This window comes from Salvelinus sp. IW2-2015, linkage group LG4q.1:29 (genome assembly GCF_002910315.2).
Source record: "Salvelinus sp. IW2-2015 linkage group LG4q.1:29, ASM291031v2, whole genome shotgun sequence".
In the NCBI taxonomy this organism is placed as follows: Eukaryota; Metazoa; Chordata; class Actinopteri; order Salmoniformes; family Salmonidae; genus Salvelinus; species Salvelinus sp. IW2-2015.
The window spans coordinates 31960-45105 of NC_036842.1; the positions used below are offsets into that span (position 1 = coordinate 31960).

At 43.6% G+C, this 13146-nt stretch overlaps 1 protein-coding gene across 1 annotated transcript in view; it reads right to left on the minus strand.

The window, feature by feature from the left end:
• LOC111962803 (potassium/sodium hyperpolarization-activated cyclic nucleotide-gated channel 1-like) overlaps positions 1-13146 on the minus strand; it is a 100756-nt gene that overhangs the window by 11809 nt on the left and 75801 nt on the right. The window contains exon 3 of the mRNA XM_023986139.2: positions 11598-11759. Coding sequence (XP_023841907.2) covers positions 11598-11759 — 162 coding nt within the window. The remainder of the gene's footprint in view (positions 1-11597; positions 11760-13146) is intronic.

A 13146-nucleotide genomic window follows, 5' to 3' on the forward strand; every position in this document is an offset into this window, starting at 1 on the left:
CAAGCACATTAAGAAGGAAAGATATTCCACAAATTAACTTAACTTTTAACAAGGCACACCTGTTAATTGAAATGCATTCCAGGGGACTACCTCATGAAGCTGGTTGAGAGAATGCCAAGATTGTGCAAAGTTGTCATCAAGGCAAAGGGTGGCTAATTTGAAGAATCTCAAATATAAAATATATTCCGATTTGTTTGACACTTTTTTGGTTACCAAAGGATTCCATATGTGTTATTTCATAGTTTTGATGTCTTCACTATTATTCTACAATGTAGAATACAGCAAAAATAAAGAAAAACCCTGTAATGATTATATGTGTCCAAACTTTTGACTGGTACTGTATGTATATATGTGAACCTTTTCAGGAAACTAGGCGTACGTCACGGGCCACTACTTAAAAGAAGAGCCGTTTGAACGTATACTTTTTTACAATCAAAATGCGAATATGAACTTTCATGTGCCTTAATAACAAACTTGTATGCCATCTGTAAATACAAATATAATTGTTAAATTACGAGCCTAGTTGGTTTAGCCACATTAAAAGACACCGACCTTCCCACTAGCCATGATCGGCTGAGATCATGAGTGGGCTGGACATGTCGAGAGATGTTTGGATTGGTCTGCCATATAGCACACTTCTTTCTATTTGAGCTGGTCAGTATGTCTAGGTAATCCTGTCTAACACGGCTTTTAAACAAATGTATTGTGTATTAAAACTGCATAAGTGTTGCACTCTAATTTCTGGAGGACGGAGTTTTGATATCAGTGGAATTCGAGTTTGATATCTAAGGAGATGGAGAAAACACCTGTCTCCAGATCACATCTTCAAACTAAAGGCAACCATGGCATCCATGACAGGAGATGCATCCATCCATGAATGATATATACGGGTAAGATAGTCTAGCTAGCTACATTTTCAGATATTACACGTTTATAAATTTGACAGAAAGAGACATTTGCTTGGCTAGATATAGCCTCATGTTAGCTAGCTAACATTGAATCTGGTTGGTTAGCTACCTGCAGATTCATGCAGGGTAGTAATGTCATGAGTGGGGATTATGGTTCATTGTTTACCTAGCTAGCTAGCTACATGTCTTAACAAAAGACTCCACTATGCAAGTAAATTCAGTCAGGCCATCTACTCCGATTTCAGAGCACTCTTGTCTGAGTGTTCCAGAGCGCAGAATAACTGATGAATTTACGAATGCTCAACACCCGTTGAATATGGCCGGTGTCAGGTAAAGTCGGTAAATAAGCGTAATTCAATTGTTGCCAGCAGCACACTTGCAGTCAACAACGCTCTGGATAACATAAAAACTGCCTAACCAGCTCTGCTAGGGCCAGTAAAATGGTCAGAGTGGGGTGTTCTCTCATTTGTGTCTGGAAGTAGATAGCAAGCTAGCCAATGTTAGCCAGTTAGCTTGGGTGCTTGATTGCCGTTGTGAGGTCAGAACGTTTGGATCAACCCTACTCATCGGCCAGAGTGTCCGGTGTGTGCTCTGAACGCTCCGAGATCGACACATTTTGAATTTACCAACGAACAATCTGACAGCACAGTTGCAGTCACCAACGCTCAGGATAACATAACAGCCTAACCAGCTCTGCTAGGGCAAGTAATGTTTTGTGAGTTTTTATTTATTTAACTAGGCACTGTAATTTGTTTCTGGAAGTAGCTAGCAAGTTAACTTGGGTGCTTGACTTCTGTTGTTAGTACACAACGCTCGGATCAACCCTTAAAGAGATGGGTGGGGATAAAGCTTAAGAGGGTGTGAACGATGCTGAATGGGTGTAGACAAAGAAGGGCTCTCCCGTAGTAGTACCAACAGATTCAAAGGCCAATTTCTCAAAAGTGAGTTTACAAGTTTATCAACTTTCAAAGCAAAATTACTTTCCCATTGTTCCTCAACTGTAGTGTATGCTATACCATTTTGTAGCTCTGAGTCTACTTTTATCCAATGTAAAAAACACAATTTCAAATTTTACTACTGTACATAAGACCGGTGTAACGCTCGTCTTCCTCCTCGTCTGAGGAGGAGCAAGGATCGGACCAAAGCGCAGCGTGGTTTGAATACATATTTTAAATATAGCAACGAAGACGAAAAACACTTGACAAAATACAAAACAATAAACGACGTGAACAAACGAACGAAAACAGTACCGTGTGGTGAACAAACAGACACGGGAACAATCACCCACAAACAAACATTGAAAACAGCCTACCCTAATATGGTTCCCAATCAGAGACAATGACAAACACCTGCCTCTGATTGAGAACCATATTAGGCCAAACGAACAAACCTAAACATAGAAACAAATAACATAGACTGCTCACCCCAACTCACGCCCTGACCATACCAAATAAAGACAAAACAAGGGAAATAAGGTCAGGAACGTGACAACCGGTCACATATACAGTGCTTTCAGAAAGAACTCATACCCCTTCATTTATTCCACATTTTGTTGTGTTACAGCCTGAATTCAAAATGGATTAAATAAATAAAAAACTCTAACCCATCTACACACAATACCCCATAATGTGATTTTAGACATTTGTGCAAATGTATTAAATTAAATGCAGAAATATCTAATTTACATAATTATTACACCCCTCATTTACATAATTATTACACCCCTGAGTCAATACTTTGTAGACACACCTTTCTGGGTAAGACTAAGAGCTTTCCACACCTGGATTGTATAACATTTGCCCATTATTCTTTTAAAAATTCTTCAAGCTCTGTCAAATTGGTTGTTGACCATTGCTAGACAACCATTGAGCATCTATGGCAAGACCTGAAAATGGTTGTCTAGCAATGGTCACCAACCATTTTCAGGTCTGCCATAGATGCTCAAGTAGATTTAAGTCAAAACTCTGCCATTTAGGAACATTCACTGTCTTCTTGGTAAGCAACTCCAGTGTAGATTTAGCCTTGTGTGTTAGGTTATTGTCCTGCTGAAAGGTGAAATCATCTCCCAGTGTCTGGTGGAAAGCAGACTGAATCAGGTTTCCCTCTAGGATTTTGCCTATGCTTAGCTCCATTGTCTTTCTTTTTTGAACTGAAAAAGTCCCCAGTCCTTAACAATTACAAGCATAACCATAACATTATACAGCCACAACTACGTTTGAAAATATGAAGAGTGGTACTCAGTAATGTTGTATTGGATTTGCCCAAAATATAACACTTTGTATTCAGAACACGAAGTGAATTGCTTTGCCACATTTTTTAAAGTATTACTTTAGTGCCTGCCTTGTTGCAAACAGGATGCGTGGTTTGGCATATTTTATTATGTACAACCTTCCTTCTTTTCACTCTGCCAATTAGGTTAGTATTGTGGAGTGTGTCATGGTTCCACCTGTCACCAGAGGGTGGCATAGACCGTCCTAGAAACGTTAACGACACTCGTGTGTCCTATTTACTCATTACGATTTCCCTGTTCAAAGAGGTGTGTTTCCTCTTGTCCTTTGCAGAAGCTTGAATTGTTAGTTTTGGTCTATTCTCTGCACCTGGGTCCAACCTCACCACATCACAGCAAGCTTCTGCATCAACATGGACCCAGTAGAGATCACCTGGATCCAGAATGCTATAACCCAACAAGGAGCACTGCTGGGGCAGCAGCAAGAACAACTCTCCCAAATATCAGAGACCCTCCGGGCACTTACCGATTCCCTCCAACCACGGCCCAACCCTAACCCAGGAGGAGCCTCATCATCCAGTGCTACCGGCATCGCCATAGTTCCCCCAGGGAACATGCACCGGGAAACCAAGATCTCAGCTCCCGAGCACTATGATGACCACTCTGAAGGAATTAAGGGGTTCCTCACTCAGTGCTCTCTGGTGTTCGAGCTACAGTCCTCCTCGTTCCACCGATCGGGCTATGATCGCCTACATCATTTCTCTACTCTAGGGCAAGGCCCTGGCATGGGCAACGGCGGTGTAGGAACAGCAGCCACCATCCTGCAGCTTCATATTAGCCTTCACTGCCGAGCTGCGACGAGTCTTCACCCACCCAGTCGGTGGATGAGAAGCGGAATTCCTACTGTTCAACCTCTGCCGCCGAGAGTGGGTGGAATACTGAGGACCAGGTCACTGCTTTCCACCAGGGTCTGTTTTAACTCCAAAAAGGATAAACTGGCCGCTCGGGAACTAGGACAGGACCTCGAGTCCCTGATAATGCTGGCCATCAGGATTGACAACCACATCCGAGAATGTGTGAAACATCACCTTTTTGACAGCACCCCGTATCCCGATTTCCAGAGCACCCCAAGCCCCCCAATCCCAGCATTGAGGAGCCCAGGCAGCTGGGACGCACACGTCTGTGTCATTTTACATTTACATTTAAGTCATTTAGCAGACGCTCTTATCCAGAGCGACTTACAAATTGGTGCATTCACCTTATGACATCCAGTGGAACAGCCACTTTACAATAGTGCATCTAAATCTTTTAAGGGGGGGGGGGGTGAGAAGGATTACTTTATCCTATCCTAGGTATTCCTTAAAGAGGTGGGGTTTCAGNNNNCCACTTTACAATAGTTCATCTAAATCTTTTAAGGGGGGGGGGGGGGTGAGAAGGATTACTTTATCCTATCCTAGGTATTCCTTAAAGAGGTGGGGTTTCAGGTGTCTCCGGAAGGTGGTGATTGACTCCGCTGTCCTGGAGTCAATCACCACCTTCCGGAGACACCTGAAACCCCACCTCTTTAAGGTGATCTGTTTCACCTGTCCTTGTTATTTTCTCCACCCCCTCCATGTGTCGCTTGTTTTCCCCAGTGTATTTATCCCTGTGTTTCCTGTCTCTCTGTGCCAGTTCGTCTTGTCTGTTTCCAAGTCCACCAGTGTTTTTTCCTGTTCTCCTGCCTTTGCTATTCTCCTTTTTCTAGTCCTCCTAGTTTTGACCCTTGCCTGTTTCTGGACTCTGTACACACCTGCCTGACCATTCTGCCTGCCTTGACCTCAAGCCTGTCTGCCACTCTGTACCTCCTGGACTCTGAACTGGTTTTGACCTTTTTCCTGTCCGCAACCATTCTCCGGCCTACTCCTTTTTGGATTGTTAAACATCTTAGACTCCAACCATCTGCCTCCAGTGTCTGCATCTGGGTCTTGCCTTGTGTTATGAGAGTCTGAGCTCACAGGAATGTGGCAGGCGCATGCGCGATGCATGCTGCTGCCTCTACTGCGGAGGTCTCGGACATATCGTTCTACATGCCCAGAGTTGACAGGAAACGCCGGGGCTCACCAGGACAAGGGGAGACCCTGACGAGCTGTGAAATTACACCCCAGCTACCAGGCCACCATCAGACACTATCCGCAACCCTCCATTGTGACAACCGTCAGCACCAAGTTCAAGCCTTCTTGGACTACAAGGCCGCGGATCATTTCATTCACCAAGTCTTTGCCAGAGAATTACAAATCCCCTGCATGAAATGTCTCATCCCTCTACAGATTCAAGCCCTCGATGGATGCCCCATCGGCTCCGGCATGGTGGAATATCAGACCAAACCCATTCTACTGCAGGTTTGGGTGAACCACTCAGAGACTCTTAGTTTTCTTTTGATCACTTCTCCTGAGGACCACCTTATCCTAGGGTACCCCTGGCTAGTGCTACATAACCCACTATTCTCCTGGTCCACGGGACACCTACTAGACAGGGGTAAGAACTGTGAGTCTAAATGCCTAAGACCCCCACCAAGAGCCTCGCCGTGTTCCCCAGCATCCATTGAAGACCAAGACGTTTCTGCTCTACCTCCCGAGTACTTTGACCTCCGGGAGGCCTTCAGTAGGAGGCAATCCGCCCATTCCTTCCTCATCATCCATACGACTGCGCCATAGAAGTCCTACCCGGCTCCCCTCCTCCCCAGGGCCGCCTGTACTCCCTCTCAAACTCTGAAGCCGCAGTCATGGACAGTTACATCCGGGAATTGCTGGAGGCAGGTTTCATTCACTCCTCTACATCCCCAGCTGGTGCAGGCTTCTTCTTCGTGGGAAAGAAGAATGGAGGTCTTCGTCCCTGCATCGATTACAGTGGGCTGGACAGGATTACGATTAAGAATCGTTACCCCCTACCCTGATGTCTGCCGCATTGGTGTTGGCCCATTGGGCTCAATTCTTCACCAAACTGGACCTCCGCAACGCTTACAATCTGGTGAGAATCAGGGAGGGAGATGAATGGAAGACTGCCTTTAACACCCTGGGTGGCCACTATGAGTATTTAGTCATGCCCTTCAGATTATCGACAGTCTTCCAAGCATTGGTCAATGACATGCTTAGGGGTATGTTGAATCGGGTCATCTTTGTTTACGTCAACGACACCCTGATCTTCTCAAAGACCCTTCTGGAACACATCTGCATGTCCGCTAAGACCTGAGATGCCTCCTGCAGAGTCAACAATACATGAAGATGGAGAAGTGTGAGTTCCATGTAGCCCAAGTTTCTTTCCTGGGCACATTATCTACCACCGGCATCCAAATGGACCCTGTAAAGGTGAGGGTGGCTGGCACGGTCCCGCTTCACACAATCAAGTCCAGCTGTTCCTTGGGTGCACTCATTTTATAGGCGTTTTATATGCAACTTTGGTGCGGTGGCAGCGCCTGTCACGGCCCTAACCTGGAAGTCCAAGAAATGTTTTTGCTGGACCCCTGATGCTGACAGTCGTGGAGCTCAAGGGTCGTTTCACCTCCGGACCCATCCTCGTCCAACCTGATCCTACCGGTCCCTTCGTGGTAGAGATGGATGCTTATAACACCGGAGCAGGGGCGGTCCATTCACAGCGGAAAGAGGGGGACAAGAAACTGCATGCATGTGCCGTTCTCACCAGTGGAGCGCATCTACCATGTATTCAACCGGGAGCTCTTGGCTGTTAAAACTTCTTCTTAATAGGGGGCGCTATTTTCAAATTAAACGTCCCAAATTAAACGGCCTCGTACTCTGTTCTAGATCATACAATATGCATATTATTATTACTATTGGATAGAAAACACTCTGAAGTTTCTAAAACTGTTTGAATTATATCTGTGAGTAAAACAGAACTCATTTGGCAGCAAACTTCCAAACAGGAAGTGAAAATTCTGAAAATGGGGCTCTGTGTCAGGGCCTGCCTATTCAACTGGCTTATATTTATGGATCTGTATGCACTTCATACGCCTTCCACTAGATGTCAACAGGCAGTAAAATGTTGAATGGGGTGTCTAGCTTGATGTGAGCCCGAATGAGAGCTTTTGGAGTGACAGGTCCGCTCTTTTGTCAGTATTCAACTGCGCACCAGGTACCTCACATTGTCTTCTGAAAAGCGTTAGGTATACACGACGAAATGCTCCGGCTCTGATTTTATTGGATACATATGAGAAAAACATCATAAAGTAGGATTTTCAACCGAGTTTGACCAGTTTATTCWACGTTTATTGGGACWTTTGGAATTTTTCGTTCCAGGCGCAAAGARTTCTTGGACATGTGCCCTCCACATGGCTAGCCAAAGTTGCTAATTCGACAGAAGAAATGGACATTCTAAAACAAAACAACGATWTATTCTGGAACTAGGACTCCTTGCACAACATTCTGATGGAAGATCATCAAAAGTAAGAGAATATTTATGATGTTATTTRGTATTTTMGTGGTTTGTGTTGGCTCCAACAAGGCGGAGAATTGGTGAGCGCTGTCTCACAATATTGCATGCTGTATGTTGTACTAAAGTTATTTTTTAAAATCTAACACAGCGGTTGCATTAAGAACCAGTGTATCTTTCATTTGCTGTACAACATGTATTTTTTAGTAAAGTTTATGATGAGTTCTTTGGTTAGATTACGTGACTGTCCAAAATATCTCCGGACAATTTGGTGCATCGTGGCTACGTATTCACAATGTAAAACCAGGATTTGTACCTCAAATATGCACATTTTCGAACAAAACATAAATGTATTGTATAACATGATGTTATAAGACTGTCATCTGATGAAGTTGTTCAAGGTTAGTGATTAATTTTATCTCTATTTGTGGGTTTTGTGAAAGCTACCTTTGCGGTGAATAAATGACGTTGTGTGTTTGGCTATTGTGGTAAGCTAATATAAATATATATTGTGTTTTAGCTGTAAAACATTTGAAAAATCGGAAATGATGGCTGGATTCACAAGATGTTTATCTTTCATTTGCTGTACACCATGTATTTTTTATAAATGTTTTATGATGAGTATTTATGTATTTCACGTTGCTCTCTGTAATTATTCTGGCTGTTTTGGTGCTATTTGTGATGGTGGCTGCAATGTAAAACTACGATTTATACCTCAAATATGCACATTTTCAAACAAAACATAAATGTATTGTATAACATGATGTTATAAGACTGTCATCTGATGAAGTCGTTCAAAGGTTAGTGATTAATTTTATCTCTATTTGTGGGTTTTGTGAAAGCTACCTTTGCGGTGGAAACATGGTGAAAACATGGCGTTGTGTGTTTGGCTATTGTGGTGAGCTAATATAAATATATATTGTGTTTTCGCTGTAAAACATTTTAAAAATCGGAAATGATGGCTGGATTCACAAGATGTTTATCTTTCATTTGCTGTATTGGACTTGTGATTTCATGAAATTATATTATATGATATCCCTGTCACGTTAGGCTAGGCTATGCTAGTCAGCTTTTTTGATGAGGAGGATCCCGGATCCGGGAGAGAGAAGCGGTAGAGGTTAAGTGGGCCCTTGAGGAGTGGAGACAGTGGTTGGAGGGGGAACCTCATCCTTTCGTGATCTGGACGAACCATAAGAACTTGGTCTCCATTCAAGATGCCAAGATGTGGAACGCTCGCCAGGCTAGCTGGGCTCTGTTCTTTAACAGGTTCACCGTAGCCTATCGCCCGGGATCCAAGAATCAGAAAACAGACACCAACACGATGTCTCTAATGAGGAGAGGGACTCCGAGCCCATCCCCAGCTCCCGCATTGTGGCCCCCGTGATATGAGTATTGAGACCACGGTCCAACAAGCCCAGACCCAAGAACCTGACTCCGGCCGGGGTCAACGATCATGTTCCACGATCAGCCCGATCCCGAGTACTACAATGGGGACACTCCTCTAAATTAATTGGTCATTCAGGAGTTAATCAGACACTGGAATTCCTGAGGCGGAAATTCTGGTGGCCCAACATGATTGAGGATGTGAGATCCTTCGTTACGGCCTGCTCCACCTGTGCCCAAAGCAAGTCCTCATGGTCGCGACGGGCTGGGTTGCTCCAACCTCTGCCCATCCCTAGCCGGCCCTGGTCCCACCTGTCCATAGACTTTATCACAGGGTTACCCCCATGCCAAGGGCTTACCACTATTCTGGTGGTTGTCGATTGGTTTTCCAAGGCAGCCCATTTCATCGCCTTACCCAAGTTGCCCTCAGTGAAGGAGACCGCTGATCTCATGACTACCCATGTCTTTCAACTACACGGACTTCCTCAGGACATTGTCTCGGATCGTGGGCCCCAGTTCGTCACACAGTATTGGAAAGCCTTCTGCTCCCTGATGGTGAGTCTCTCCTCAGGGTTCCACCCACAGTCGAATGGGCAAACGGAGCGGGCCAACCAGGAGCTGGAGAAGTTCCTCCGCTGTTTCGTCTCCACCCAGGCCAGCAACTGGAGCAAGTTCCACATCTGTTGAGAGTATGCTCATAACACACTGCTGAAATCATCCACTGGACTGTTGCCGTTCGAGTGTCAGTTCGGGTTCGCCCCCCCCCCCCACCTGTTTCCTAAACAAGAGGCCGAGGCGGGGTGCCATCAGCCAATGCGTTCATTCGACCATGTCACCTCACCTGGATTAGAGCGCAATCCTCCTTGCTCCGCTCTCTGCCCGACACCAACATTTTTGCAAATTTGTTAAAAATAAAAAACCGAAAGACCTTATATACAAAAGTATTTTGACTCTATGCTATGAGACTCGAAATTGAGCTCAGGTGCATCCTGTTTTCATTGATCATCTTTGAGATGTTTCTACAAATTGATTGGACATGATTTTGAAAGTCCCACACCTGTCTATATAAGGTCCCACAGTTGACAGTGCATTTCAGAGCAAAAACCAAGCCATGAGGTAGAAGGAATAGTTGTAGAGCTCAGTGGCCTCCATCATTGTTAAATGGAATAAGTTTGGAACCACCAAGACTGTTCCTAGAACTGGTCGCCAGGCCAAACTGAGCAATCGGGGGAAAAGGGCCTTGGTCAGGGGGGTGACCAAAACCCGATGGTCACTTTGACAGAGCTCCAGAGTTCCTCTGTGGAGATGTGAGAACCTTCCAGAAGGACAACCATCTCTGCAGCACTCCACCAATCAGGCGTTTATTGTAGATTGGCCAGATGGAAGCCACTCCTCAGTAAGAAGCACAACAGCCTGCTTGGAGTTAGCCAAAAGGCACCTAAAGGACTCTCAGACCATGAGAAACAAGATTCTCTTGTCTGATGAAATCAAGATTGAACTCTTTGGCCTGAATGCCAAGCGTCACATCTGTAGGAAACCAGGCACCACTCATCACATCGCCAATACCATCCCTACAGTGAAGCATGGTGGTGGCAACATCATGCTGTGGGGATGTTTTTCAGCGGCAGGGACTGGGAGACTAGTCAGGATCGAGGGAAAGATGAACGGAGCAAAGTATGGAGAGATCCTTGATAAAAACGAGAAGTTTCAGGACATCAGACTGGAGGCAAACAGCCAAGACAATGCAGGAGTGGTTTTGGGACAAGTCTCTGAATGCCCTTGAGTCTGGCTCTGGCTGAGACCTGAAAATAGCTGTGTAGCGACGCTCCCCATCCAACCAGACAGAGCTTGAGAGGATCTGCAGAGAAGATGAGAGAATCTCTCCAAATACAGGTGTGCAAAGCTTGTAGTGTCATACCTAACTTATTCTTTACAGAGTCAAGTATATTTGTCCAGGCCTCAATTATTCCTTGACTTGCCCCATTCATTCTCGCTGTCGATAAATCTGTTATAACTTCTAATAGTAACGAATTGGGAGAGAGTGAGGTGATTGCCATTTTGAAGTTCCCACATTTTAAGTTATTTCTGTTGGACAATACATAATAGGGAATAAGCTGGCTTGCCAGGTCCTCCATATAACGTCATACCCCACAAAAACATTTCCTGACATAACTTCATCATTTTTCAGAACTCTGATCGGTTTTATGCTTTAGCTGAGATTATTCTTTACAGAGTCAAGTATATTTGTCCAGGACTCAATTATTCCTTGACTTGCACCTTCTCGCTGTCGATAATTCTAAAGTTATAACTTCTAATAGTAACAAATTGTGAGAGAGTGAGGTGATTGCCATCTAAGAGCCAACATTTTTTTTGCGGCAGTGCTGCCTGACAGCAGTAATCGTCTCTGATTGATTAAGAGATTTAAGGAGCTTTCATCGTTAAGTAACATAATGTAATATGTTAAAAATGTAATAACTCAAAAAATAGAAAAGAGGTTTGCATTTGGGACTTTTTGATGTGTATACTAATGCAAATCCATATGTTATATGTGGTTACCATTATGCTACCTACCTTTTGAAAGTGATTCCAACTGGTACCAATGTTTTAACATTTCCAACTATGAAAGAAACAAACAAGAGGTAGGGTATAATACTTACAACCATACCATTTAGCGACACCCAGCAATCTTGGGGGAAATCTTGTAGGAGGGGAACCAGGAACTGTAGACAACCGTCCCAGTGGCAGAGCAGTAGCATCATCCCTATCAGATTAAATATTCTTACCACAGCACTGGCCAGGTCGTAGGTCATATGGAAGATCTGGAGACAGAGAAAAGAGAAGGGGGAAAAAATATGTTAAGATACAAGGATTCAAATATTAATAGTTCTGGGACAAAGATGATTGATCCGAAACGCGACATATTACCCATTATTCAAAGGAATTAAGTTACTAACCTGAAGCTCAGTATTTCAATTTTACATTCCTAAGACTGAGCACCCTTTCAACAGTCCAGAAAATACTTCAAATTGTGGTTAGAGCGCAACCATACTACAACTATCCAAAAATCGAATTTTAAAGCAGTAGTAGAGAGGAGAGCCGCAGCCATTTTGGCCACAGGAGAATTTCAATCACTTTACAACACGGTGTAAAAGTGTAATTCACAGACGTTGGGGTATTCATTATTTGTCATGGAAATCATCCAAAGCAAACAGACCACAGTGAAATGGCCAAAAATGTAAGGTTGCTGTACACAGGGGGAATACGTTTAGAAGAGGGCATAGCCAAGCCAACGCACTAGCCACAATAATAGCACATTTCAAAGCTTGTAATGATCAAACAACTGTTTATTTAAACTTAACAGTGATGGCGAGTCCACGATTTCTAACACTTCCAGTTTAACACGTCCAGTCAGAAATGTTATTAAATTAACAAGTAAAGCATTTTCCTTTCAAAAATATTTTTTAGTTACAGTTGAACCCCCATCCACACTATACATGCTTTACTAATACCCATATCATCTATTCAAAATAAACTGGATTTAACCGTGGAGACATGAGATGACAGAGGGAGAGAACCAGAGAGATAGAGATCTAGAGAGAACGAGAGAGAGAGAGACACGATAACGATCATGTTGCTTAGTCAGAGCGAACCAGGGCGCTGCTAGAATAAAAGCCAATCTACAGTGTGACAGAACAGGTCTGGAGAAAAGGATTGGCTGACATTGGATCAGAACAAAATAGAATCTCCTCACACTTCTATGAGTTCCACTCTATCTGCTAATTAGTTCTCATTTGCATAGGAAACCCATTATTTCTCTCCTGGCTCATTATTCCATTACCCATTTTGGCCAAAGTGCCAATTACTGTATTTCTGAAAAAAATCTGGAAGTGTTTGAGTGAAAATTCACAAAGTTCCAGTTTCACATGACAAACCAGCTATCACCCATTTGTTAAAAATGTAAAACGCAACACATTGTTGAACCTGTCGACTGCCTTATCCCAATCCGAGGGGTTGATGAGGTAATTATTATCTATTTTTAAGGTGATAGGATTTCTCCATAACCTGCTTTAAAAGTCACTAATGCATGCATTTAATTGAGTTTTAATGGGTTCTTAAGGTATGATTTTAATGGCAGATTAAGAAATTCATATTATTCTTGACAAAATCCATAGGCAGTTGAAAAATGGTGACCTTTCGTTTTTATAT